Here is a 26,395-nt window from a genome sequence, read left to right on the forward strand (position 1 = left end):
AAATGTGACCACAGTCAAAGTATATAAAAAAATATATTTGTATAATATAAGCACAAACAGAACAAATTCTATTTATTTTTGTTGTCTCACTGTCTATCAGATATTCCTTTCTGCCTGTATGATTGAGACAATTAGAGCTATTTTTCTTCAAATAAACATATTTATTAAAACACACAGCGACTGAACTTCACAAGGTCTGTATTCTCTATGTATGAAAACTGTGTACACAAAAACAAAACAACTTTTACCATATAAAGAGCACGTATAACCAAAATGTAACAGAGTGCAACATCTAAATATGTCAGTATAACAAAGGTTCAGATATGTAGGAGCAACAGCAAATTCGAGGCAAGTCATCCAGATACAACACGATGCAACTAAACACAGTTAAACAAACAGCACAAGGCTACTTGGATTATCAGAAACATGCTCCTAATGTCCCAAAAAATTTGTAGAAATTAAATAAGAAAATCGTAAAAAAGGGGTTAGTTAGTAACTGCAGGGTTAGTTGCTGTCCTCAAAGCTGCCGCTGCTGCTGAAGGATGAGCAGAATCTCACGGTGCTCATGGGATCGGACACATAGCCTAGAAAACAGTAGCAGGAACACCATCAGTGTCATGTGTGACTGATTATTGGCTGAAAACTTTATTTCATATGAAACAGGAACAGTTAATGTGTGTGTGTGTGTGTGTGTGTGTGTGTGTGTGTGTGTGTGTGTGTGTGTGTGTGTGTGTGTGTGTACATGTAGAGACTCACGTGTATAGGGAAAAAAATACATTTTTGTTGTTGATATTTATTTGTTCACTAAGTTTAGGCGATAAAACTGTCAATAATCATTATTTATTATCATGATTCATCATAATAGTGTTGTGTTTAAAAAATAAGATATTAAAACTCAGATTTAATATCCATTGTGCATCGTGTTGAAAAGCTCCAGCCCGCAGCTACTATAACGACAACCTGAAACGGCTTCAGTGTCGGTGAAACAAACCATTTCGATCGATGGGAGAAAACTGCATGTTCCTCCGAACTTCCTCCAGTGAAAGTCCTCCGGATGCACGGCGCTGCTCGCTGACAAAGGGGGGGGGGGGGAAAGAAATGCCTCAAAATCAATACCGGGTTATTAATACACTGAGGGAGTAACACTGATCCAGAAACTGAAGCTGCTTTGTTTACACAGAGGGAGATACGTGAGATGGATCCATGTAAAAGATGGAGAAATTCTATCTCTGATGTTTACTGTCAGGCCGCTGCTCTCACTTTCTGTGCTGGAGTGATTCATGAAAAATTAATGGGATGGCATGATGATTGATGGGGCTGTCATTCACACACAAACGCGCGTGCACGCACACACACGCACACACACACACACACACACACACACACACACACACACACACACACACACACACACACACACACACAGGTTGTGAACGCCAGCTGAAGCGGAAAGAACTTTTCATGACCTCTGTGCGCCTTTGGATTTGGAGTTACTGTCAAGTCTCACAGTAATTCCACAAAACGGGCTTCCTGTTTGTCAGGTCATGGTGACTGTTACCAGGATCCAGATAAACACAAACACACAGGGACACAACAGACACTCAAGCGCTGTCCTTCGTCCAGGGTGCATGTTGCATTACGTTGCGTTTGTCGGGTATCCGAGCAACTCCAAGTCTTACTGTTGCAGCCAGTGTCTTAAGGGCGTCATGCCGGCATGGCAACTGTCCCGACCAAAACATTTCTATAAAGCAGAGGCTTTAGTGTTGTCACATTTCTGAAAAGTCTTTTAATTTAACCTTTAATTAACCCCAACACTTTGAAATAAAAAGAAAAACCTTGCATCAGAGAGTTTCCTCTGTTTTGAATTATAAAAATAACTTTGCAGCAACAGCTGGCTGTGCTGCCGAGTTGCTGCCACGTGCAGCAATTCTTACAACTGCTACACAAAATGTAGCGCACAAACTGTCTTTATGTTAATGCAAAAATGTCATTGCTTCAAAAAAATTCTAGATTTTTTAGGTCTTCATGGTTTCGCCTTGCTGTGCGGCCTCACAGCAAGAAGGTCGTGGGTTCGATTCCGGGCCTGGGACCTTTCTGTGTGGACATTGCATGTTCTCACTGTGTCTGCGTGGGTTCTCTCCAGGTTCTCCGGCTTCCTCCCGCAGCCCACAAACATGCCTGTGAGGTGAATTGCAAACTCTAAATTGTCCAGAGGTGTGCATGTAGGTGCAAATGGTTGTTTGTCCCTATGTGGCCCTGCAGTGAACTGGCGACTCGCCAGGTTGTCACCCTGCCTTCACCCTGTGACAGCTGGGATAAGTTCCAGCAGACCCCTCCTGTCTTCCCTCTGTCTCAGAGTGCTCGTGTGTTACCTCTGACTCCAGAAGACGTGGGCACGGGTGTTGAGGGCGTACTCCAGCTCAAAGCGTGAGCGGAGGGCAGCCACGTGACTCCGACCGGGTCCCCCTCGCCCCAGCAGACAGTCCATGGAGGAGGAGGGCGACAGCGAGCCGCTGCTGTTGCTGGAGGCCGGAGACATCAGCTGCCAAGCAGACAGACGTATAAAGGGTGAGATGATTTATTCTTAATATTTGTGGAAACCTTACAGGGGCGTGAATTGCGTACCTCCACGTTGCACAAGCACTCCTCCAGGTTGGAGACCACCTCCGAGAATTCCGGCCTGTCCTGCGGTGGGTGGAAACTCCCGGTCAATGTTCCCGCCTGCTTTAATGTTGCCCACCCTGGCACTTTGCACTCTGGGAGCTAATTTTAGTTCTGCCTGCGCACGAGGCGAAGGTGAACTCCTCAGAAGCAGCCCCTCAGATCTCTTCCCCCCGCCATGAAAGAACAAACACCGCCACCCTGGTGGACCTGTTCAATTATACATCACAACCCTGTCAGACAGGGGGCCACGCTCTGTCTGTGCTTTTCTCCGGATGCAGACGCACAACAACAAAAAAAAAGGGGCGCACACAACAATGAGACGGTTTTAAAGGATTTAAAAGCGGATTTTCTGTGCAAAAACAACGATGAGACAGGTGCTGTTTATAATTAGATATCCTTTAAGTTCAGTGCATCACCTTTGTACCTCATCGTGTACCAAATAGATGAAGCACCACTTGAGACTCATGGCCTTTGATAAAGTTGCACAGGAGCGAAAACGACCGGCTGTGGAAACGGAAAGCTCAGTTTGCAAACAGGATTGAGATGCACCTATGCAGGAGAACTGTGCCAACATGCTCAGCAGTGGTGTAATGTGTCTTAATGAGCCAGAGAGAGGTGGGAGGGAAAAAACAACTCCTAGTTAATTAGGAACAACACATGACAGTGCCGAGGGAGGATCGTCCTGGTCGCGTGTTGATCCGAACTGTAGCTGTACCAGTAGCGATGATCTGGGGACAAACCGGTGTTCATTACTGCTGCACGTGTTTGCAGAAGCAGCTGACTCAGCGCCCGCCGCCTCTCTCAGCACCACTTGGTATCGCAGTGTTAATGAACACCGGCACGGCCGCAGATCTTTTGATATTTTGCAGTGTTTTCGGTGCGGCTTTTACCTCAGGGGAGGAGTTCCAGCCTCTCATCAGCAGCGCGGAGATGAGTCTGGGGATGGAGTAGCCAATGGGAGGCCGTATGTGATGGTAGGCCATGTCTGCTGCGGCGGCGGCTGGGGGGGGCAGCGAGGGCATTGTAAATTATGAAGGGCCCGCTAAGAGCCGGCCGCAACCACACACCCGCCGTATCGAGGTCGAGGAAATACCCGGCTTGAGGTGAGCGAAGGGGATTTCTCCGGTGAGCAGCTCCCACAGGCAGAGGGCGTAGCTGAACATGTCCGCCTTGACCGAGTAGCGGGTGCACTGGGTGAACACCTCCGGAGCCATCCAGCGGAGGTTCTGCACACGCATGCACGCACACACATAAGAGCCAATTACCGGCGTGAACACTGTCTCAGCAAGGACAAACTTCCTCCCGAGAGACGCAGCAGGCCGGCCTGCACACCGCTGTAGTGCACACCAAGCACTCAGCCCAGTGATGAGTCAACACACTGGGAGGAAATCTGCACGTAGGCAACTTTATGTTGTTGTTTTTAGCGGAGGAGCTAACTGACGCAACACCACCAAGCAGAGCTGAACAAGCTTGGCCAAATCATCAGCGTGCCTTATGCACAACCCTGCAGAATATGTTGCAAAAAAATTTTTTATAAAAATAAAATAAAATATATATGTATATATATATATATATATATATATATATATATATATGTATATATATATGTATGTATATGTGTGTATGTATATATATATCTATATATATATATATATATATATGTATATATATATATATATATATATATATATATATATATATATATATATACATATATATATATATATGTGTATATTTCAATTTTTAATTTTTATTTATTATTTTTTTTTTTACATTCATTTAATCAGTTGTATCTGTGCAGTCACCTTATCATCAGCATTATGAGAAAGTTTATCTGTCTCCCTTTCCTGACAGTGTGCCATTTGTGAGGCTTGTGTGTTTGTGAAACGAGGTCCCGAAGAAAATGCGCCAAAATGAGTGGCAACACCTGCTGACTGCGCTGAGTGTAGCAAACACATTTTCTGGAAGTGGATCCAGGAGTAGAGTCCGCGCTAACGTTGAGGTAACTAGAAATACGTGACGACAACGACGACGACAACAACAAAACAAACACAAGCGCTTTTGACACTGACCCCTGGTTGCTTCGTCATGTTGTCCTCCTCCACAGACTGCAGGAATCTGGATTCTGTGGAGGAGGAGACAGGGAAAGGTCAGATCAGTGTGGGCTCATTAGTTTGTCGCACAGCCGAACAAGTAAAAGAAGAAATCGACAGATGTTTGTCTCTCAAAACAATTGACACTTAATGATCCGAGCTGTGCGCTGGGCAAACGGCTGTTTTAGCGCTCAGCAAGAATTACAATTTTTTTTTTTTATCGTTTAAATGAGGTACTATTGTTTTCCATATTTTCTCAAATTGTTACTTTAATCAAAACCCTCTCATCCTATTTAATTTTTTTTTTTTTTTTAAATACCATTAAAGATGGTTATTAATCATTTTTCTTTCAGATTTTTTCTGTTTTCATTGGTTCTTTTTTATTTCAGTGACACAAAAATATATTCTCCAACATCCATCACAGGTGGACAATAGCACTTCCTCTTTGTGTAGTTTCTTTTCTTTGAATAGTGTTCCATTTATAGTCATGCTTAGTAGTTAAGTTTCATACCTCCAAAGTCCGCCACTACTGCGTGTCCGTCCTCGTAGAGCAGGATGTTGTGGCTATGGAACACACCCACACACACACACACACACACACACACACACACACACACACACACACACACACGCACACAGCATCATAATGGACAAGTTCATTCAGGCTAAGTTACTCCCCGCCCGCCGCATCACCCACCTGTTGAGGTCCCTGTGGATGATGGGCTGGGTGAGATTGTGCAGGTACTCCATGCCCTTGGCCACGTCGATGGCGATGATGAGCTTGGACTGCAGGTCGATGAGCCTGTCCATTGACACATCATTAAAGCGGCAGCCACTTAGCTCCAGGATCAATGGCCCCTGCCAATCACACGCAGCACTTTACACGGATCGATAGAGCGGCCCACAAAAGACGGCACCTGGTCGCACAGTTAGCTCGACACTTCATCTGGATCAATGGTGATCCCCGGGCCAGGCGGGATTGGTAGAGGAAGCCTCCAAGGTGGATAATGAGACCTGAAATAGTCGACTGCTGAGAAAACCGTGTCCCTGTTAGACACTGGAGACCCTCTGAGGGTAGTTTGGCTTCCTCTTCGAGCGACTGAGTGAGGAATCAAACACAACCTCAAACTGATGTAGACACATATCAGTGCCTGAAACTATCAAGAGACTTCGAGGACTGTTTACTTAAAGGTCGAGGGTGTGAAAGTGTTTTAAGGAAGCCTGTCTGATAGCACGTTTTGTAATTAGGGCACTGTCAGGTGGACTTCCTTAAAAAAAAGGCGCCGCAAAATGCCAGTTAACTAGGAGCAAGACCCTTGCTCTGTGCATATTCTTGGGAACCGTTCTAAGGGTAAGAAAAACAAATTACTTTTATAGTACTGCGAGCGGTAACTTTTTTTTTTCAATTTATGGGCTGCATGTTAAGAATATAAAAATCATAAACCAAGCCAAATTTTACACACTGGACCTTTAAAAGACTTACAAATTATCTTTAGTTTGAGGACCTTTCAAAAATGTGAGCAATTTTACCAGTTTGTAATTTGTGTTTTGTTTTTTTTCTTCAACCAAAACAATGGTTTGAGCCAAAGCCCAAAGGCCGCCACATTAGGAACTAAAGTCACAGTGTAAGCGTCATCATTTTTACACGCAAGTTCCTCACCTCTTCTGTTCGTGCAGCAGGGTGAACAGCGAGCCCCCGGAGACGTACTGGGTGACGATGGCAAACTGGCTCGGGTCGTCCAAACACGCCCCAACAAACTGGATGATGCAGGGGTGGTTGAGGCGGCAGAGGATGGAGACCTCCCTGCAGAACATGTCCACGTCTGACTTGGAGCAATACGTGTTGGCTCGGTAACTACAAAATCAAACAACAGCGGGCATCGGAGAAGTCATCAGTCTGCTTCTCAGCAAACATGGAGAGGAACAAAAAAAAAAAAACCCTCATCAGATTTTATGAGCGGTTACCGTTTAATGGCGACAATTTTGTTCCTGCATTTGCCTCTGTAGACTTGTCCAAAGGAGCCTGGAACAGGTTCAGAAGAGTTAGCCGTTTACCTGAACGCCTTTCATTATTGTCTGAAAGATATAATAAGACTTATTAAGGCTTATTAATTAAGACTTTTAAAGGATGATTTTAAAAGTCACCTGATCCAATAATCTCATTGAACTCCAGCTCAGACAGCTGAAGGTGGAAATGAGACGGGAGGCTGGCCCGGAGCAGGAGAACCTCGGCCTTCTCTGAAAAAACAACACACATTTCAGAAAATCTTTTCTCTTTTCAGATCAGTGCATTTAAAAACTGACTGTGTAAGATGATAGCGCAATATCCCCCATGTATGCCCAAATCTTTGTTGGCTGTGAAAGAATGGAGCCGACACAGGTGCATATTTTTAGCAGAGTTAAATAGGACAGGACTAAATTTGAGTTATGGAAAGATTGGTGTATAGACAGCAGGCGGTATGTCTGCCACAAGAGAATAGCTGCAGCTGCTCTATGACTCATTCTGTGATTGACAGCTATTTGTAGCCATGTGCGGCTTTGTTTGTTCCATTACAAAACGGGCATAAAGTTGCATCGGTTGGTGTTTAGCTGAAATGGCTTGTTTTATCCCTATTTAATGCACAGACATGTTGGCAAAGTTGGTGGTCTCGTCATGAGGATATATCATCCCCACTGTGTGCGTGTGCTGTCCTGCCAGCCGAGATGTGACGTGCGTGGGAGGAGAAGGTGACACGCTCGGCTCCACCCCGCTACCTTTAGTCATGCTCTTGATCTTTCCCAGGGGGGACGGCACGGAAACATACGAGCCATCTGAAAGACATCCGACGTGTTTGTGAGAAGAGCTCGCAGGAGCCCCGAGATGTGACGTTCACATCTGGAATGGCAGCTCACCCCCTCCTGGCTGAGAGTACTCATTGCAGGGTGACTCGTCGGGTCGCTTGTAGTGTTTAAGCAGGGTGACGATCGCATCGTGTCCTGAATAGGAGAAGAAGAAGAAAAAAAAAGAGTGTGTAAGTGCATGTAGTAGAGAGAAAACACTTTGGAAACAATGTCAATGTAAACCCTGTTGTTGTTGTTTTTTAATGAATCTGCATAAGCTTTATTTGCCAAGTTTGTACAGAAAAGACGAAATTTTACTGAAAAAACAGAAACTAGGAATTGGGAATAAAAAAAAAAACAATAGAACATAATAAGTGAAACAATATAATAAAATAATTTCTATGGTTAAAAAAAAAAGTGCCTAGAGAAAAACATAGCCAAGTGCATAATGAGTTGGCAGATGCTGCACATGAGGTAGACAGATGACAGACTGTTGCATTTACAGACATTAGTGCACATATTGTACTTATTGCAACAGTTCATTGTTATGTTAAGCTATTTGATTTTGATTTTGAATTATTGCCCAGTGTTCAACAGAGCAGCAGCTTGTGGGTGGAAACTGTCTCTTTGTCAGGTGGCGTTGGCGTGCAGAGCTCTCTAACGCCCCCCAGAGGGAAGGAGTTTAAACAGTGCAATCACTCGTTTCTTACAGAGGCGAACCAATCACAGAAGCCTCAGTCCAGGTTCTGAGCCACTGTGGAAATGTGGTGGACCGGCTTTAAACGCATCCGTATGGCAACTCTCACACTGCACACCTTTCTCATAGGCCCACATCAGGCAGGTCTGCTCGTCCTTCTCTCCACTGGACCTGCTGGGGTCGCAGGCAACCAGGTTCATGTCTGCCCCACTGTCCAGCAGGAACTGCACCAGGCGGATGTGGCCGTGGAAGCAGGCGCTGTGCAGGGCTGAGAGGGTCATCGCAGGCCATAGATACAGGTGAGAGGGTGGTCAGAACACAGCTGGAGCTGGGAGTAATAGCTGGGTTTTGCAAGATGGTAAAGTGTTTCATTTTGATTTTTTTTCGTGTATTTTTTGGTAGGGGGAGCTGGTGGTCTCACATGTGTGTCCATCTCTGCCCTGATAGTTGATGCTCATCGCATTCTGGCTCGCCAAGAACTTCACCATTTCCAGGTCTTTGCCATAAGTGCACGCGCTGACAATAACATGAGCAAAAAAAGAAAAACATGGCATTTTCACTTTACTGTACTTGGAACACCGTGATGAAAACATGTTCAGACGATACCTGTGGAACGCCGTCTCGCTGAAGATGTTCTCCTTCGAGAGACTCTCTGCGCCAGACAGCTGAATGAGCTCTTTCGCTGCTTCAAATTTTCCATTGTAGCAGGCCCTGACGAGACACAATGTTCAGTACGTGGCTCCAGGCCGGCGGAATTAAAGACCATCGAGGGTCAGCGACACTCAGGAATAATTACAAGTGTAATGGTGTGTCTCCGTAGATATTGACAGAGTGCGCCTGGGCCTCCGAGTTGCCCTGCAGGATGAAGCGAATGATCTCTTTATGACCAAAGCGTGCGCAGAAGTGGAGGGGAACGTGGTCTTCGTTGTCCTTGGCGTTGACTGAGAAGGAGGCAGAATAAAAAGGTGATTTTAAAAAAAAGTTTTCACTCCGCCGAGTCATCAGCGGTTGTTCAATGCATGACAAAAGTAATCTTAAAGTAATCTGGAATCTTGATCTTGACAGGGGTCAAGTATTACCTGTTAGAAACGTACTTGTGAAAATGTGCATGTATTACATAGTATTTTATATTTCACGTCACGCATTGCACAAATGTTACAAAGTGCCTTGTGCTGATTGCACTGCTGCAGATTGCACAGAGAGTCCTTGTTCTTCTGTGCCCGATTAACATACAAAGATGTTATATAGTGTATCCATGCAAGCACTGTTGCATATATGCATGTGTATACATATTCCTCAGCTATGATTCAGATTGCAGATGCCCGCTGAGTACATCATTGATTTCTTTTCGACTAATATTTAACAGGGGTTTAGAGGTTTCTTTTCTTTTCTTTTTTCCAGTTTTTTCTTTTTGTTTATTAAATGTTTCAATCTAATAATAATAAGCTCAATGCTCTGTCTATGCAGGACATACCATAGCCACGCTATAAGTTAATTTAAAGTGTCTAATCCCTAAAGCCATAACAGCCTTTGTTCTTTCTTTCATAACTTGTCATATGTTGTTCCATTTAATATCAATTGACTGAAGCGAGCGGTTCTGCCCTCACTGTCGGCTTTGCTCCCCTCAGCCGTCAGCAGCTTGACGATGCCCAGGAAGCCCCTGGCTGCGGCCAGGTGCAGCGGACGGTCGCCCACCTCGCCGCTCGCGTTGACGTCGGCGTTGAACTTCAGCAGCAGCTTCACCAGCTGAGTGAGCAGCAGACAGGTGAGTGACACATTTAGAGGAAGTGGACTGAGTCCACGGTTCAGAATGTGGCAGACGGTGACGGGACGAGTGCAAAGCGACCTGCTCGTTGCCGTTGTAACAGGCGATGTGCAGCGGGGTGAAGAACACCGCATCCTGAACGTTCACGAAGGCTCCGTGCTGCAGCAGGATGTCTGTTGCCTTACGTAAGTGAAAATGAGATGGAGAATTTTTTTTTTAATGATCGGAGAGAAAAAAAAACAACTTAATAATGCAAAGTCACAGGTCTCACCTCGTGGTGTCCCGCCAGCGTGGCCACATGCAGGGCAGTGAGGGCGCTGCCGCCCAACTGCTGCACATCTGACCCCCCATGAAGAAGTGCGGTCACCAGCTCCGCATTATCCTGACGTTCCAAAAAAAATAAAAACAAAACACACCCCTGAAACCTGCACAGCATTTAATTCAACATCCTTCTGACAAAATTGTCCAGTTTGGGACGAGCAGACTTTGCACTTTGTGTGCACTTTGCTACTGGAAGAGCTTGAATAGCTCATCGGCAGATAACAAAGGAGAAAAAACAAAGGGCAGATTCCAAAGCAAAAACCAGTTCTTGTCACACCACATAACAGCGGTGGGAAAAGAGGTTTGGACATATTGCACTGAGAAAATACATGAGCAAATACACACATGTTCCCTTTTGCACATGCTCTGTTCCATCAACGTCCCAACTGTGGAAAAAGAATTTGCATTTGTTTTGTGTCTGTCTGATGAAGCCGCACCTTTTGGAATGCAAAAAAAAAGGCTAGAAATGTAAAAACATCTCTTGTGTTTCCAGATTGTGTCAAATTCTAATACCACAGTCCAATTCACATTGTCACCTTGTAAGCAGCCAAGTGGAGTGCAGTGAACCCATTCCTGGACAGTCTGGAGGGACGAAGGCCTTTGAGTATCAGGCCTCGTATGTGGCCCTTGTTACCTGTTGAATTAAATCTTCAATATCATTGTCTCAGTGCAGCAGCTCATGCGCTCAACAATGTATCTATCCGCTACGATCGGCCCACCAAACTAGCGTTTACTTCTCCCGTTTCGCATCTGTGCGAAAGGTCAATCATGTCGGACGTTCTATTTAAATCGCCTGCTCCGCTCTCACATTATGTCGGGCCCTTATTAATAGACATTAGCGGTCGGACATACCTCCACATACGCAGCAGAGGTGCAGCAGCGTCAGGCCCTTATCCGTCCTGTAGCTCACGTTCACTTTCTGAAAAGCCTCGTCAGAGCTGTGTCACAGGAGGTCAACAACACAACAACACCTGTATGTGACAACTGGCACAGTAAAGGCAGACGCACCCAGGCAAATACTACTATAATAAAACAAAATAAAACAGAACAAAATATTCCTTTTAGTTTAATTAATTTAGTTGTAATTCACTAAAGTTCACCTGAAGGCGAGGTTGAGATCCACCAGCTCGCTGTCTTTGAGCTGGAGGTCATCTTCCAACTTCTCAATGATCACGGCGTACGACTCGCCCACCTTCTTCTTCCACTCGTCTTCGCACGCCCACCAGACAGAGCGACAATTTGTCCATTACAGCCTGACTATTACCCTTGTTCCCCATTTAGATTTCAGACATTTGGCCCCGCCATGTTTTTTTGGGGAATTTGAATATTCAAACTTTCAAACTTTCAGCTAAACAGGCTGAGCAACTCCCGGCAGGTTGCGACTACAGCCGCCTGCAGAACCGACCCGACCCGACCAGACAAACCGCATCCCAGCAAACACACCTGACAGTCAGACACCTAATCAAACAAACCGATACCTGTGCACGTCAGGGATGGCCTCGATTTGTAATTCCCCATCGGTGGGCTCTCTGCTCTCCGGACGAGAGCTGCGCCGTGGCCACTTCACTGCAAGCAAAGCTGCACCACAATCTCTCGCTGGGCAACAATTGCACATGTCCAGATAAAGGAGGGCATCGCAGCTGGGAGGCTAAAAATAAACACGTTTGAGCGGAATGCCTAACATCCGCCACAGCTGATCTCCCTCCGAAATGCAAGAGCATATTAGTGTCTGACAGCGTGTGCGCCTGTGTGTGTACGTGTACGTACGCGCGCGCTTGTGTCACCTTTCGCGGCCCTTCTCTGGTATTAGCACCAATCTTGTGGAGACATGAGATGCTTACGGTTCGAGGCGTCTGCAACAGATAAAAGTCAGTGCGGTGACTCGACTGATGTTGTGTTGCCAAAGCAGAAAAATGTCTTGTGCACTTCTGGTCCTGTACAATATAGTGTAATCAATCCATACAAACAGAGCTGCAGGTTTACATTTTTTTAAATGCCCAATGCATCTCTATTGTCATAGAACTGAACAGGAAATACTTGGGGAACTGAACTTAGGAGCTAAAAAGAAAATAGATTTAGTATCAGGGTGGAACCTCCCAGCTTTGATAATAGCCTGACCTAAATTCACTGTTTTATGTGTGTGTTTGTTTGCAAAATCTCTCCCCAGCTCTAATACACTGTATTTTAAAGCTAACCCTGCCCAAGCCCACAACCTTCTTGCTGCGAGGCGGAAGCGCTAACCACTGCGCCACCATGTTGCCCACAAAGCATCATAATAATGGTCATTTAAATTCAAAATTATGACAAAAAATGGGTCCTTAGTTTTGAGAAGGAATTTAATCATCAAATATTTAAATATATATATAAATGATTTGTGAAAACAAACAGAAGTAAAATAAATTCCTGTAAATACCCCTCAGTATTAAAGGCACGCACACAACCCCAGCTACACATTTGAGTTTCAAGTATTCTATTTTTTCTGAGTGATGTCGCTGTAAAGTCCCTCCCGGAACTTCAGCATCTCCTCCAGGTTCTTACAGCGCAGAGCCTCCTCCATCGACATGAGCTTTGTGTCTTTGTCTAGGGTCAGCGGTGATCCGCTCAGGGCAGAGTGGAGCATCCTCAGAGACAATGAGAAGGAGCTCCGAGGATCAGGGCACACAGGGAACAGACAAGCCGTCCACAGGCTGCAGCTCCATGCATCGCTGAAAGAAACGCTCTCTCCGTCCAGACCCCAGTGGGACCGACACTCGGCCAGACTCAAATCAAACAGCTTCAGCTCGTCCGCGTGCCTCGGGGCTTTCACGCTGCGTTTCAGGTTGTCGTTAATGCCAAACACGACGGTGACAAACCCGATTTGCTGCTCGTGGTTCACGCCGAGCGAGTGCATGAAGACTCCGTCGGGAACCGAGAGGCCGTCGCTCAGCCAGCAGCTGCTGACGATGGAGCCGCTGCCGATGGAAACTCTGGCTCCCAGCCTGGAGTACTCGACCACGGAGCGAGCTGCCACGGAACTGCTGGGGTCGAGGACGCTGTACATGACGCAGCATCTAGAGGGGCCCAGCGAGTTTTCACTCACGCCGATGCTGAAGGCAGACGAGAGGAGCCCCAGCTCGCTCTGCAGCACCTCATCCTCCGTCAGGTGAAAGAGATACTCTGACGTGGTTCCTATGTGGTAAAACTTGGAGTTGTTCAGGACAATTACGTTCAGCGGGGTCCCCTTCAGAAGATGGAAGATTTTTTTTCGCATTTCCACCAAACTGTTCTCCTCCTTGCTGACGTTTACTGTGTTGCTGGTGTAATCAATGGTGGCATTTGGTCCCAGAGCCTGCAGAAAGTCCCCGTAGGCGTCTATCTCACAGTTCAACGGCCCCAACTGCTCAAGCAGATTCAGCAGCAACTTTACAGTGCCAGAGTCGACATAGTAGGTGCTGTCAGTGTAGACAAATTCGGCGTCGGAGATGGAAACACAATCGCTCTGCCTGTTGCAGACAGCCCCGTGCTCTCGCATCTTGCCGATGGTGGGTTTGTGCAGGAAGCGCAGACAGGAGGCGTTCTCCATCTCCAAGTCGGGAGACATCTCGCTGAGGTCGAACACAAACACCCCGTGCGTGGTCCCGATGGAGAGCGGCGAGGGGTGAGCCAGAGCTGTGAAACCAGGTCTCTCAAACTTGATGCCGTCGCCAACTGCGGTTGTGTAAATCTCGATGTCGTCCGCACAGGTCACCAGCACACCAGGCTTCATGTGCAGCGGAAAATCCACATACATGGCCAGTTTGAGCTCCAGCATCTGGTAAAGGGGGTCACCTAGTGGCATGGCAGTGAAGATCTTCCCCAGGGCGCTGGCACTGGGCAGACGCTGGCTGAACCCTCCTGGAGAGGGAAAAAAAAACTAGTGTCACAGCAGGAGACATCACATATAATAACCGCAAGAAGTGGAAAATCCTACTGAATGCTGTATGTGATTTCTACATTGACCTTGCGGACCTGCAAAGAGTGAACACATTTGGGGAAACCATGCAGTTTGAGTCAGTAGCAAAGTGAGAATGTTAACCCTGCCTCTGAGAAGAACAATGCAAGTGCGCAGGATAACCAGTGTTGTTGGGATTACTCCATAGAAGTAATCTAATTACTTCTTTAACGACTTTGTTTAATAAGTAATCAATTACTAATTACTAATAACTTTAGTTGAAAAAAAGATAAAGTAACAGTTAAGAACGTCTTGTTTCCTGCACATAACGTACAACGTAACCCAATATTCTTTCATTTAGACGAGATGAACTCAAAATAATGTTTGTATTTCCAGCTATCAAACGCAATTGCTGTTTTTTTCTTTTGCCGCCGCCGTGCTTGTTTTGGTGCGTCGCCGCATATCAATGGTGTTGCATGCATGGCTGCATCATCAATCTGCGACATTGTTGTTTTCTATTGTTTTTCTAAATTTCAGACATTTTGTGGATGATAAGATACGTTTAGGTTGCAAAATACTTCAGAAAAGTAATGGAATCAGGTCTTGATAAAGTAATTATGATATAATTACCAGTTTTGCCAGAGTAATCCCGTTACATGACTCTGTTGCTAAAAAAAAAGTTGTTTAATTACAGTAGTGCATTACTTATACATTACTCGCCAACACTAAAGATAACTTACTGATCCTGTCGTCAGGTGCAGTAGAGAGACGGATACTGGGCGCGACAGGCCCCGGGGTGAGGACCAAACCCTTGACTTTTCTTGCTAACCACTGGAGCACCTGCACCACCCTGACCCTTACACGACTTATAAATGTGTAATGGCAATAAAAAACATTTAACAAACTCAAACCTGCATGGATGAGGATAACTCTCATTCCACCCAAGGCTTTCCCGTAGATTTCACTCAGCTGCTGCAGTGCGTACAGAGTGGAGCCTCCATTTCCTGGAAAGAAGAAAAAGGTCACATTGCCAATAATCAACATCAATTGGCAATTTTTAACTATCATTAATTAATCAAAGGAAAGTTTCACACCTATTTTACACCCTGGTGGGTCGGAGAAGACCTTATAGTGAATTCCTAGAGGGACCTCCTTCCTCTCTAGCTTTTCTTTTATCTGCAGCTCATAGGCTTGTCTTTGGCTTTGGTCAACAGCAGTTACAACCACTGCATCCCAAAACTCACCAGGCTGCGGCTCTCGGCCTGTGAAGGGAAAAAGTAGCGGGGGGGGGGGGGGGGGGGGGGGGGGGGGGGGGCACATAACAGATAAGTTTCAATTTGATGAACTTGATCTTTTAAACAAATCTTGTCCATCATTAACATGCCATGTATTATAATGTTTGTGTGTCAGTTAGAAACAGAGCCAGTTTGGCCCCCACACAGCTCACGAAAGACTCACTCACTCTGTAATAATACAGGGATTAACAGTGGAATACTATTGACAGTAACGCAACCTAATACGATGCGACTGGGTGTGTACCCACTTCACCTGAAACACAGGTGTGACCAGTTAAGTCCCACTCCAATGCTTTATTGGTGGACGAGGCAGGGAACACTGCACTTTATCTCCTAAAGCGTCAACAATAGTGTGGACTATAAACCCAAGCCTACAAAAAAAATAATTACATTAAAATAAATCACGCCAAATGGCTGACAAGTGCGTGCGTCTTTCTGACAGGAGGTACAGGTTCCGCAGGTATTCCAAATGCATGAATAACAAGATATCAGAGCACACCTTCGGTGAACTTAGTGGAACTTAGTGGAAACTCACCTCGCAGATTGATAAATCTCTTTATTTTTTCTCTCGTAGAAGTTCGCAACTTGATCATAAACTCTTGACTCATGATGTGGCTTCCGGGGCGCCCCACCGTGCTCTCGACGCGCTGTCAGGTAGCCTACAGTCACTTGTTACCGTTCACGCGATTTTACAGCCCCGCTTCTCGGAAGACCTCCCTTCTGCGTCTGCGCAAGGCTCGCGCCTGCGCACGGTCGCGCTTCCCCCCGATTCCTCCATTCAGTATCCGTTCCGCGCATGCGGGTCGGCGTTTACGTAGCTTTGTTTTGGTTTGCTGGTTTTGAGTTGGCGTCACGGTAGTTTGGTGCGGAGCGATTTGCCGACAGCAATAAAACTTTACGTCATGCTCGACTATGAGTTCTACAAAGCTCTGCAACAGTATTTAGTGAACCGCATGATGGGGCCACAGCTGGACCAGTACCGGAGAAAGAAAGTCATGCGAGCAGCAGCAAACTTTGTCCTGAAAGGTATCCAACATTAGCCACAGTTAGCTCGTGGTAGAGAAAACATAGCTTCGAGTCACTCTTAACTACTCTCCTAATGAATGGCCACATGGATATGTCGTTATTTTTCTTTTACGTTACCAATGGTGTTTTATTACCTGAAATGTGTAGCTTTAGCGTTTTAAATTATGTTGTGTTAGTTGATATTTTACAACAAAGCACAAATCATTTGGATATAGATGTAAGATATATTAAATATATATATATGGTTGTGTACTGTTGATTAGGAATTAAAAATTACTATACTGAGGTATACGAGAATAAACTTGCCTTGCCAACTTGCCCCTCTGCAGACCACCAGTTGTTCTATACCGGTCCCAGCAGGCAATACATGAGGCTAGTTGTCGTGTCTGAAGAACAGAAGCTGGCAGTGCTGCACCAGAGTCACTGCAACCCCGACACTGGCAGCCACTATGGCGTAAGACGCACCAGAGACAAGGTGGTCTCTGGATATTACTGGTCTACCATAAACAATGATGTCACAGATTGGGTAAGGAACATTTTCAGGGAAACGTTGTAAGAAATGTTTGTTTGTTTTTAATGTTAAATTTATGTTAGCAACTGTATCCTACTTTCCCTCTGCATTTTTCTCTTCTTTTTTTTTTTTTGACATGATTGCTTCTGTTGTCAATGTTTCAGGTGAAGTCATGTCAGTATTGTCAGCTCAACAGCTCTGCTAAGACAGTAGAACAAGGCCTCCAGCCGATTAAAGTAGGTTCATGCCTAGACATACGCGTTTCTCCCCAAGACACGCGCTGGACAGTCGACTCAAGAGATGTCTCTCCACAGGTTACTGAGGCTTGGCAAGTGGCAGGGATGAAAATTGTCGGCCCACTCAGAGAGACGGCGAAAAAGAACAAATATATTTTCACTCTGACTGATGTGTACACTAAATGGGTCGTTGCGGAGGCGATGCAGACCAAGTGTGCTAACGAGGTGTCGGCAATTTTAATATCCAAAATGTATTTGTTTGGAATGATGCGGAAAATAATTTTAGACCAAGGAAAAGAATATGTCAGTCAGGTAGGTTTCCAGATTACATTCATGGCACAGGTATTTCAAAAATATTTAAGAGCAGCACCGTGTGATCTTGCTTGACTTATTTAATGAGACCTGAGCAACCCACAATGTTTTTTTTGTTTTTTTTTTATGCTTTAGCTTAATAACAGACTTTTCGATGAACTGGACGTCAGAAATCTTGTCTCCAGCAGATGTCATTCTCAAACCACTGAACAAGTAAGTGTTGATAGCGTTTGCAAATCTGTTTAAGATGCTGGCACAATTTTCTTAGACTCTTGACTGAGAAAATGTTCATTGAGATTCAAATGATTAATCCAAAATATCTCTGATTGATGGAAAATTGAAACAGATAACTTCAAATCCTATTACATTTGTTCAAGTTAAGGATTTGATTTTTTTGTCTTAATCTACATGTGTTTTTTTTTATTGTGATTTTCTGTGAAGGACAAGCACATTGCTAAAAGCATAACGCAGAGCCTTAAAAAATGTAGCAACATGGAACATGAGGAGTGGGACGTGCATCTGCCGACCGTTATATATCAGATCAATACAACAATGCATGTAAGTGTGTGATTAAATTGGCACAGTTTAAAATTGTAATTTAATCTCAGCAATGTTCTGTAAGTAATTCTAGACATATTTTTAATCTTTCTATTAGAGTTCTACACAGTACAGTCCATACTATCTTATGTTCCACCGACATCCTCTTCGGCCCGAGACAATAAACACAAGTTCCTTGGGAAACTCGTTTGATGTCGAGGACCCCGAAGATGATCTGGACCAGAGATTAAAAGACATAAAGGCGATAAAAATGAAGGTCAGGAGTAGTAGAGGGGTGCTGTGATTGTTGTATAATACACAGGAAGTGTATGTAGTTCACTGGAATCTGTTTGTTTCCTTCTTAGGTTGTCAAGAACCTTGGCAAGACAGCAGGTGAGCAGAAAACAAGCCACAAAGACAGGAGACGGAACCAGACCACAGACTTTTCCTCAGATGTACTTGATGAGGATCCACTCTGTGAAAATCGCAAAAAATGCAAAGTGGCTGCAACTTTTGAGGAAAAACCAAGTCCAGAGTTTCACACCCAGGCACTAAAGGTTGAACATTCCTACTCATTGTCTTGGGTTGAAAACAGACATGAGGAGATGGTGGATTAAAGTCTTTTTTTTTTGAAGACACGTAGATGGAAGTATTGCATATTTATTCTCTGCTTGCAGTACAGGATACTGTGGCGACACTGTCAAAGACTGATTTATGCTTTCTCCCAAAAACTAAATAAAATAGCCATGTACAATTTATGTACATGTAGCTTATTGTTGAAAATGCTTCAGTTTGTACATCTATGCCCGCCTGTGCTCCTGTCACAACACTGCAGTCTTAAGCTACAGTAGGTTAATACTGCATGCTGTGATTTTCTTTTCAACACACTAAAAAGTTCCAGGAATGGCAAAAAAAATGCTCCGAGTGCCCAGCGGTGAACCAATTTAAAACACACACACACACACACCTGGCCTGATGTGTTTACACCTTTTAATTCAATCAGCAAGCTGCTTATTATTAAAAATATGAATGGAAAAATTCATTAAAATTAGTCAGTACTGTGAGGTTTTTCCCCTTAAACCACAGTGTAATTATGCACTTGATGCCTTATATTGTTAATGATTATTACACAGCTAAAAAAAAACAAAAACTTTAAGAGGTAGAAAATGTTACACTGTGTCAAAATAGGCTGATTGAAATGTCTCGGCATATATTGCATAAGGTTTGATCCTAGTTATTGCAACACCTGACTCTGTAAAATCATGACTGTTCAAGTGACTTATGGTAAACGAGTGTGCGGACAGCTTCCACATTACGGCGGCTCCTTGACAATTGAAGTGTTCAGAACCTCTGAGAGTTTTAGAAACAATGAGTGAAATGTTAATCTGGCTAAAAACAAACTATACAGTAGGTTTCTATATTACTTTTCTGGCGTGTTCCTGTCATTTTAGGAAAATGAAAGAAAGAACAGCATTATAATCACCGCAACAGAGGGAATTGAATTGAGACATCCAAACAGTTGCTTCTCCTTTAGCTGGACTGTATCCAAACCTGCACCTGTCACAGGCTTTGTAGTGGCAGGGCACTTTCGCTGTCCTTATTGGCCTCTAGGAAGTCACTGCAGGCTGAGAACGAGCTGGAAAAGCCGGAGGAGAGGCCCGCGATGTCTGTGGAGATGTAGGGCAGGACGCCTGGTGTGGCCTGGTTGTAGTAGGTGATCTGAAAGAAAACGCAAGCAGTCATCAAAATCAACTCGAACTGACTTTAGCTGGCGTGTGTCCAATCCTATGCCATTCTCGTTTGGCCAAACCTTGCTGACGCAACTGGACTCTTCCAAGATGGTGAAGCCGGCACAGAGAACCTCTCCTCTGGTGTAGTCCTCAGTGGGAGGGTGGGTGGGCAAAGTGACTGAGCGGAGAGCAATCAGATAGGGATCCCTAAGATGGACCAAGAAAGAGAGTTCACTATCCTCCATTCATTTTAGATAACATGAGCAGGATCATCAGTAGAGTATACAAGCACCTGGCGTCGCACGGCTTCCTCCTGGATGCCAACAAGATGAAGTCCTTGCCTTTATCTCCTTTTCTGATGCATGGTGTGGCCACACGATAAAGAGTGTCTTCGTCGTCGGCCTCGATGATCACCTCACACTCACTGCAGTGGCCACAGACATCAGGGTGCGTTGAGACACAGGCGTTAAATATGCAGAGCTTCACTCTTCACATGAAATTATTCAGTCCAATGAATCCTGTGATATGCAAAAATCACCTGTGTGTTACATTAAGATGTGTTTCTTTTTGTTAGATGATGCATTCATTGTTGGTAAATACTTCTGCAAAGTTTGGTTCTTGTGATGTGATTTTAAAAATCACAACATTTCATCATAATCATAATGATTAAAAATTCTACATTTAAACCATCTTTAAAAAGTAATTTTCTTATCACTGACTCTTAAACAAAAAAGGAAATCTAAAAGCTAATGTGCTGTTTGCCACTAAGGACATGGTGGCTAAGAATGTAAATGTCACAAACTCATAGTGGAGGTCCCACTCCTTCCTCCTTCTTAGGTCGGACAGGAGGTGGAAGGTCTGCTCGGCCGGGATGCTGACATTCATCTCCACTTTGAAACACAGCATGTGGTTTTCCTCCAGCGTGTACAGCCGGACCTAAGAAACAGAGCACATCCAAAAATATCAGTAGGTTCTTACTGCGTTCACTCCGGTTTCTTGAGTCAGTGCGTGTGCATGAGGTCAGAAAAGTTTTATATCACAAGCTATAAACGCCTGCTCTGCTACGAAGACAGACATGGTGGCTGTTGATTCTATTTAAAGCTACACTACGCAGTTTTTTCTCGCTCACAATAATAGCCAAGCAGGCTGGAATGCACTTGCTCTGACAACAGTCTCTGTGGAACTTGTGCTCCTACAATTGCGCTTACATAGGAGCTCGCTAGCTAGGTAGCTAGCACCTCTAGTTGGTGTTTTATAGCGACGCTTCGCCCAGAAAGACGTGTTCTTGGAAGCCAACCAAACTTAAATTTTCCAACTCCACTGTGCCATTAGCAAGTGCCATGCTGCTTGGAACAACTCAATTAATCCTAGAAAGGATTCTGAAGCTAAAATATTAAGGTAGAAAACCTAAACAGGTCACTGCAATAAGACGTACATGCTAAATAATTATACTAACCTTGTGTTTTTCTGAGGCTAGTACCCAATTGCTTCTGGCATCCATTAGTTTTAGTGCCGATACATTATTGTAGCTCAGGTACATCTGGGGGGTGGGGGGGGGAGAAATAATCATGTCTTGCACAGTGGGGTGATGGTAAGCCAGACTGGGCATGTGTGGGCAGTCGTGCCAATACCTGGTTACTGATGTCCCAGGGGACAGATAGAGGCACTTCTGTTTGCTTGCAGGAGATAATGTACTTTCTGCAAAACACATGGGACACAATGAAACTGACGACCGGCAGAAGGAAACAACGACGCAACACGTACGAACCCTTCTTTTTTTTTTTATGCGCGGAATAATCCAAACTCATTTCCACATCAAATAGCGGAGTGAAGATTAAACTTTAAGTGGGGCATTTAACGGTGGAACAATGAAGTTATTATGCCTGACAGACTCGGCACCACAGACCGCTCAGCTGCGACACGGTGCTCTGCCAAGTCATGTGCTCTCCAGCCGAGTATCAGGAGAATGGATTGTGTCGAACACCAGCAGAATAACAAAAGCAGCAGCGGCTCACAGTATTTAAATGTCATTGTGTGCTACACCATGTAATTTGCCAATGTTAAACTTTTTTTTTGGTTTGCTGGTTTTGCAATTGTTTAATGGCGACTCGTCTAACGTGCAATATTGGTCCAACAGAATTTCAATATTTTTCTTCGAGTTCAGCTAGTGTGCACTAGATGGAGGCCGGAAGGCACGGAGTTAAACAATGTCAGCGACTTTGCACCTGGCGAGGAGCCACACAACCTCTGGGAAATATTTTCCCCTAAGGGTGAAGGGAAAATGTTTTATATGTTTAGAGATGGATAGACTAATTGACGTCAGTGTACACATCAGATGTTAAACACGTCAGCCGTCAGGCAAATGAATAGGAAGCACAGAGGAAAGGCAAATACCTATCAAGGCGAATCTTCTTTCTGGCTATGGCCTCTTGATAGCGCCTTTTTCCATCCTGTTTAAAAAAAAACACACACACACAAAGAATGATGCTCATTGGAGGACAGAAAAAAATCTATTCTTAACTCAGTCCTGTCAATTTTTGGATACAGGGCTATAAAAAAAAACTTACCACAGGCTCAGGCCGAATCCGTGGCAGAGTTCTCGGTTTCCTGTCACTGTCCAGCACCTCAAATGTCATAAAAGCACTATTTATATGGCGCGTAGGTTCACCGCCCTGGTAGGCCTCAGCACACACACCCACCTCCATGCTAGAGTGCACCGGGAGTGTGGGTTCATGCAAAGATATGCACTTAGACAGATGTATAATAGGACCTTTCTCAGACTGTTCAGTCTTTGAGAAAATGTGAAACTTTGCAAACATTTATCCATTCACATTTTGTGCGGTCAGAAAGTGCCACCGTGTGGCGTCTCACCTGTGCTTGAAGGCGTTGTTCACGATGGCTTTCAGCACCAGGCGGTCGCCAATGTGAGATGGGCCACGGAAATGGAACATGTCTATGCTCCTGAGGGTCGAGTGAGCATTGCACAAGCGGCTGGGTTGCGTCAGGGAAACACAAAACAGACACGTTGAGGTGTTTGTGATTGTTTTGGGGCCGCAGGATGTTAAATATGGCCTCTAAGCAAACTGAAGCTCTGGGAAAAAATAACTTTTAGGAAACTTCTTATGCCAGAGGTGGTGGAAAAACTAGCAGTACAAATAGCTGTGAGGAAAGGAAAAAAAAAAACTCTGTGGAACTACTTCTTGGCTTGGATGCAGTGACTTCCACGAATCTTTACTGTTTACTAAACTCCACAAAGTCCATGTGTCCTGGTCAACATATAACCCATATTAAATAAACTACAGTGAGTGAGTGAACATCACAAATACTGACGAAATAGAGGTGGAGCATTTTCAGGAGTAGACGATTCCTTGAAAACATCAAACATTTCACCGCGTGCCAAAATTGAAAGTGACCTGTAATAACCCTGAAAGATCAAGAACGCACCTCGCAGCGATGGTAGCCACATTCTCCATCCAGGCCATGATCTGACCCCCAAAGGTGCTGACCTGGTGGTTGGCGTGCGGCGGCAGCACCAGCTCCACGCTCTCCACCCGCGTCCTCTCGGCCGGCACGGCGTCCTGGTACTCCTGGCACTCTCCTGGCGGAAGGATGCGGCGAGGGGTACAAAACGGGAAGCTTCTTTAATCAATCAAACCCGAGTCAGTGCAGCCGGCTCAGCTGAGGAAGTGCCACCGCGCCGGAAAGGAAAGCCCCGCATCTGCTGCCTGTACCCAGTTGAGCTGTGCTGCTGCTCAGTAGGTCTGTAATGATTTCAGCATGGATGAGCCTCATCCTCCTCCGCTCTGCCGCCAGGCTGTACTCCATCTGTTCCGTTTGTGTGTGAGGGATCACTTGTTTCAGTTGTACCTGCACACACACACACACACACACACACACACACACACACACACACACACACACACACACACACACACACACACACACACACACACACACACACACACACACACACACACACACACACACACACACACACACACAAGATGCTGCAGTAGCAGAAAAAAAAAAATGCTCCTCTGTTCATATTTTGGCTGATTTGCCAACCTTTCCCGCCTCTGTTCGTCTGGCCACAAAAGTGGCAAATGCATGGCAAACCCTCCACTGCTTGTCAGTGTACAGGTCCTCACAATTCACCAGAATGCCCACCTGAAATGAACAGAAATGAGTGCATTCACCTGTTTTATCCTTTAGATAGGAACTAAGCAATGTGCACTGCGTGAGAATTAGAAAAAAAAAGTTTTTTTTCAATAAAATTAAAAGAAATTCACTGACCTCCATGCTGGAAGTGAAAGCCCTGTTGACCTTTGCAATGATGTTGACTACTTTTCCCACCCTACAGTACACACACACACACACACACACACTGTACCATCAACGTGACGCAGGGTTTACAGTGTCAACACGTGAGACGTGGTGTTCACTGACTTTGGCTGAAACAATCTGATCTTTTGTTGTCTGCAATTTTTTATAAAATAAATATAAAAATAAAAAATAAAATAAAAACAATAACAATAATAATGATAATTTTGACTTTTTTGACTAAGTTTGAGAAATAATGTCAACCCTAAGGGCAAATTTCCCTTTATTAAAAGTCACTGTATGTACGGAGAGCATATGCGACATTTTGTTTTTTGTTTACGTAAAACAAACAAACTGCTGCTAACTTACCCTATGGTGTGCTCAAAATGGATGTCGTCCACAGACGCAGTGATACAGGAGCAGCCTGCGTGCCTCTCAGCTGGGAGAGGAGGGGAAAGATTGTTGCACAGGTGTTTATTGGTGGAGTATGAGTAACCTTATGATTTAAAAATAAGCAGTTATGTTTAATGTTATTTTTTACGTTTACGATTAATTGTGATTCAAATGTTTCCCCAACCAGACAAGCAGGCTGTGGAGTCCATCCACTTGAGCAGCTGGCCCACACTCAGCTCTCCGCGGTGGTTTGCGTGGCACGGCAGCACGATCTGACTCATCTTCACTTCAGTGGGGTTTCTGTATCCCTCCTCACAGGACTGGACAGAGACGGGGCCCTGCGCAGGGTCTGTCTTGACCTCAGATGTCATGGCTCAGCTGCAGGAACAAGAAACAGGAAGGTATTGTTTTGAAGGGCAGAACTAGGTCGCTGCCCAAATGCTAATTATAAAATATGGTCACTGCACCAATTCATCAGGAAAGAAAATATAATTGGACCCGATTCACCTCTGAGAAAAACAAAAAAACAAAACATTAAATACACGAAAACATACCTTTGTATGTTTGTCATAATGATTTCCTTGAGCAAGTTTTCAGTTCATTCAGTCATTATGTGATATTGAAACATAATCTCGTCGAATAATCTGCCTCTTGCATTATGTCTGAGGAAGTCCTCTGTACCCCAACCCCCGATTAAAATATGCACAAATGCCACTATAACTGATTGGATTTCTACGTGCATTTTTAAACTACACGCTACTTTTAACAAAGTAAATATATAATTAAAAACAACAACAACAACAACAACAATACACTGCTTAATTTTATCCTTCTGACACTAAAGAAAGTGCTTGGACTATTAGCTAAAATGCAAGTGTGCGTCACTTGTCCAGTGAGGCGCACTGGTCACTGTCATTCATGTAAAATCGATGGCAGGAGCCGCCGTGACCTTTATTTCACTGACTTTGAAAGACATGACGCATGTACACAAAATACACGCAAGGTACCGACGCACAGAGCGACTTCACAGAGTAACACGAGCTGCAATTCTGCAAGAAAAAAAACTCGTCGTCAGCAAACGGCGTATTTTGTTTGTTTTTTTTGTTTTTTTACACTAGTAGTAGAAAAAGAACTTACCCAAGTAGGGCTGTCGTCGCTGCTTCTGCGTAAAAAAAACACGAGACAACCTACACGACGTGAACGTGAGTTGTGTTGAGAAATCGCAGCAGCGCCGAACACCGGACGGCGACGCGTTTAACAGCCATTCCACAACAACTTGCTCAACACACACACACACACGCACGCACGCACGCACACACGCGCAAGCGGTTTTAAAGAGGTTCACCGCTGGGGGGAGAGAGAGGCCGTCCCCCGTGGTCCTTTATAGTTTTAAGGTGGAGCAGTTTTTGTTCAGTTTTATTTTATTTTATTTATTTTTTTTTTACCACTTAAGACTATTTCGTAGGCGGCAACCCTCTACTACACACAGGTCAATTTCAAGGATATAAAATTTTACTACTGGAACAAATCTCGTCACTTGAACAGCTATTTATATGTTCAACGTGGACTTCTGTAGCTGTGCGGACGTAGAAAACAGGATGGCTTACAATCAAATATATATATATATATATATATATATATATATTTTTTTTTTTTTTTTTCTGGTGGATCACAACTCAACACTTCCTTCAACACAGGTCAACACTTTCTTGCAGTTTTCCTTTATTTTGCGGTAAAACAACACGCTTAATTTGCCAATTAAAGA

At 44.5% G+C, this 26,395-nt stretch overlaps 3 protein-coding genes across 5 annotated transcripts; all 3 read right to left on the reverse strand.

Annotated features, from left to right (window-relative positions):
- Positions 1-156: 156 nt before the first annotated feature.
- On the reverse strand, positions 157-12,050 carry tnni3k (TNNI3 interacting kinase). The gene is made up of 25 exons (XM_076039612.1): positions 11,839-12,050; positions 11,461-11,569; positions 11,213-11,298; positions 10,897-10,994; positions 10,311-10,421; positions 10,121-10,219; positions 9,882-10,020; positions 9,071-9,215; positions 8,881-8,985; positions 8,696-8,790; positions 8,393-8,542; positions 7,650-7,733; positions 7,512-7,568; positions 6,903-6,995; positions 6,723-6,780; positions 6,418-6,612; positions 5,455-5,559; positions 5,269-5,321; positions 4,737-4,789; positions 3,758-3,890; positions 3,555-3,664; positions 2,626-2,685; positions 2,373-2,542; positions 992-1,071; positions 157-584 (listed from the first exon to the last, which is right to left on the reverse strand). The coding sequence occupies exons 1-25, from the start codon at positions 11,876-11,878 to the stop codon at positions 505-507; spliced, it is 2,508 nt and encodes an 835-aa protein (XP_075895727.1). The 5' UTR covers positions 11,879-12,050; the 3' UTR covers positions 157-504.
- Positions 12,051-12,678: 628 nt separating this feature from the next.
- Positions 12,679-16,263, reverse strand: fpgt (fucose-1-phosphate guanylyltransferase). 2 transcript variants are annotated; one of them, XM_076039614.1, is made up of 5 exons: positions 16,101-16,225; positions 15,819-15,936; positions 15,365-15,532; positions 15,182-15,274; positions 12,679-14,233 (listed from the first exon to the last, which is right to left on the reverse strand). In XM_076039614.1, the coding sequence occupies exons 4-5, from the start codon at positions 15,204-15,206 to the stop codon at positions 12,831-12,833; spliced, it is 1,428 nt and encodes a 475-aa protein (XP_075895729.1). In that variant the 5' UTR covers positions 15,207-15,274; positions 15,365-15,532; positions 15,819-15,936; positions 16,101-16,225; the 3' UTR covers positions 12,679-12,830. The 2 variants fall into 2 exon arrangements, with proteins under 2 accessions (XP_075895729.1, XP_075895728.1); XM_076039613.1 differs by lacking the exon at positions 15,819-15,936 and having other exon boundaries at positions 16,101-16,263.
- Positions 16,264-18,829: 2,566 nt separating this feature from the next.
- acot11b (acyl-CoA thioesterase 11b) lies at positions 18,830-25,941 on the reverse strand. Of its 2 annotated transcripts, XM_076039615.1 has the most exons (16): positions 25,768-25,940; positions 24,815-25,008; positions 24,607-24,676; positions 24,211-24,271; positions 23,983-24,084; positions 23,649-23,784; positions 23,362-23,515; positions 22,789-22,908; positions 22,485-22,623; positions 22,312-22,367; positions 21,549-21,615; positions 21,374-21,457; positions 20,720-20,853; positions 20,210-20,341; positions 19,998-20,124; positions 18,830-19,906 (listed from the first exon to the last, which is right to left on the reverse strand). In XM_076039615.1, exons 2-16 carry the CDS (start codon positions 24,999-25,001, stop codon positions 19,748-19,750), a joined length of 1,728 nt encoding a protein of 575 aa, XP_075895730.1. In that variant the 5' UTR covers positions 25,002-25,008; positions 25,768-25,940; the 3' UTR covers positions 18,830-19,747. The 2 variants fall into 2 exon arrangements, with proteins under 2 accessions (XP_075895730.1, XP_075895731.1); XM_076039616.1 differs by lacking the exon at positions 23,983-24,084 and having other exon boundaries at positions 25,768-25,941.
- Positions 25,942-26,395: the final 454 nt, after the last annotated feature.

This window comes from Nelusetta ayraudi, unplaced genomic scaffold (assembly GCF_046127955.1).
Source record: "Nelusetta ayraudi isolate G7.1 ecotype Tasmania unplaced genomic scaffold, CSIRO-AGI_Nayr_v1 ptg000059l, whole genome shotgun sequence".
Lineage (NCBI taxonomy): Eukaryota > Metazoa > Chordata > Actinopteri > Tetraodontiformes > Monacanthidae > Nelusetta > Nelusetta ayraudi.

What these genes read in the sequence shown, in the direction of transcription:
- tnni3k (XM_076039612.1), bottom strand. Translation starts at nt 11,878, where the DNA reads ATGGGGAATTACAAATCGAGGCCATCCCTGACGTGCACAG. An exon ending in GGAGACACACCATTACACTT is followed by an intron (nt 8,986 to 9,070) that starts GTAATTATTCCT and finishes GTGTCTCGTCAG; the next exon opens with GGCCTGCTACAATGGAAAAT. An exon ending in CTTCGCTCACCTCAAGCCGG is followed by an intron (nt 3,665 to 3,757) that starts GTATTTCCTCGA and finishes TGCCCCCCCCAG; the next exon opens with CCGCCGCCGCAGCAGACATG.
- acot11b (XM_076039615.1), bottom strand. Translation starts at nt 25,001, where the DNA reads ATGACATCTGAGGTCAAGACAGACCCTGCGCAGGGCCCCGTCTCTGTC. An exon ending in GACGAACAGAGGCGGGAAAG is followed by an intron (nt 23,785 to 23,982) that starts GTTGGCAAATCA and finishes GTGTGTGTGCAG; the next exon opens with GTACAACTGAAACAAGTGAT. An exon ending in GGATTCGGCCTGAGCCTGTG is followed by an intron (nt 22,368 to 22,484) that starts GTAAGTTTTTTT and finishes TTTTTTAAACAG; the next exon opens with GATGGAAAAAGGCGCTATCA.
- fpgt (XM_076039613.1), bottom strand. Translation starts at nt 16,173, where the DNA reads ATGAGTCAAGAGTTTATGATCAAGTTGCGAACTTCTACGAGAGAAAAA. An exon ending in GAGATTTATCAATCTGCGAG is followed by an intron (nt 15,533 to 16,100) that starts GTGAGTTTCCAC and finishes TTCCCTTCACAG; the next exon opens with GCCGAGAGCCGCAGCCTGGT. An exon ending in AGTTATCCTCATCCATGCAG is followed by an intron (nt 14,234 to 15,181) that starts GTTTGAGTTTGT and finishes TTCCCTCTCCAG; the next exon opens with GAGGGTTCAGCCAGCGTCTG.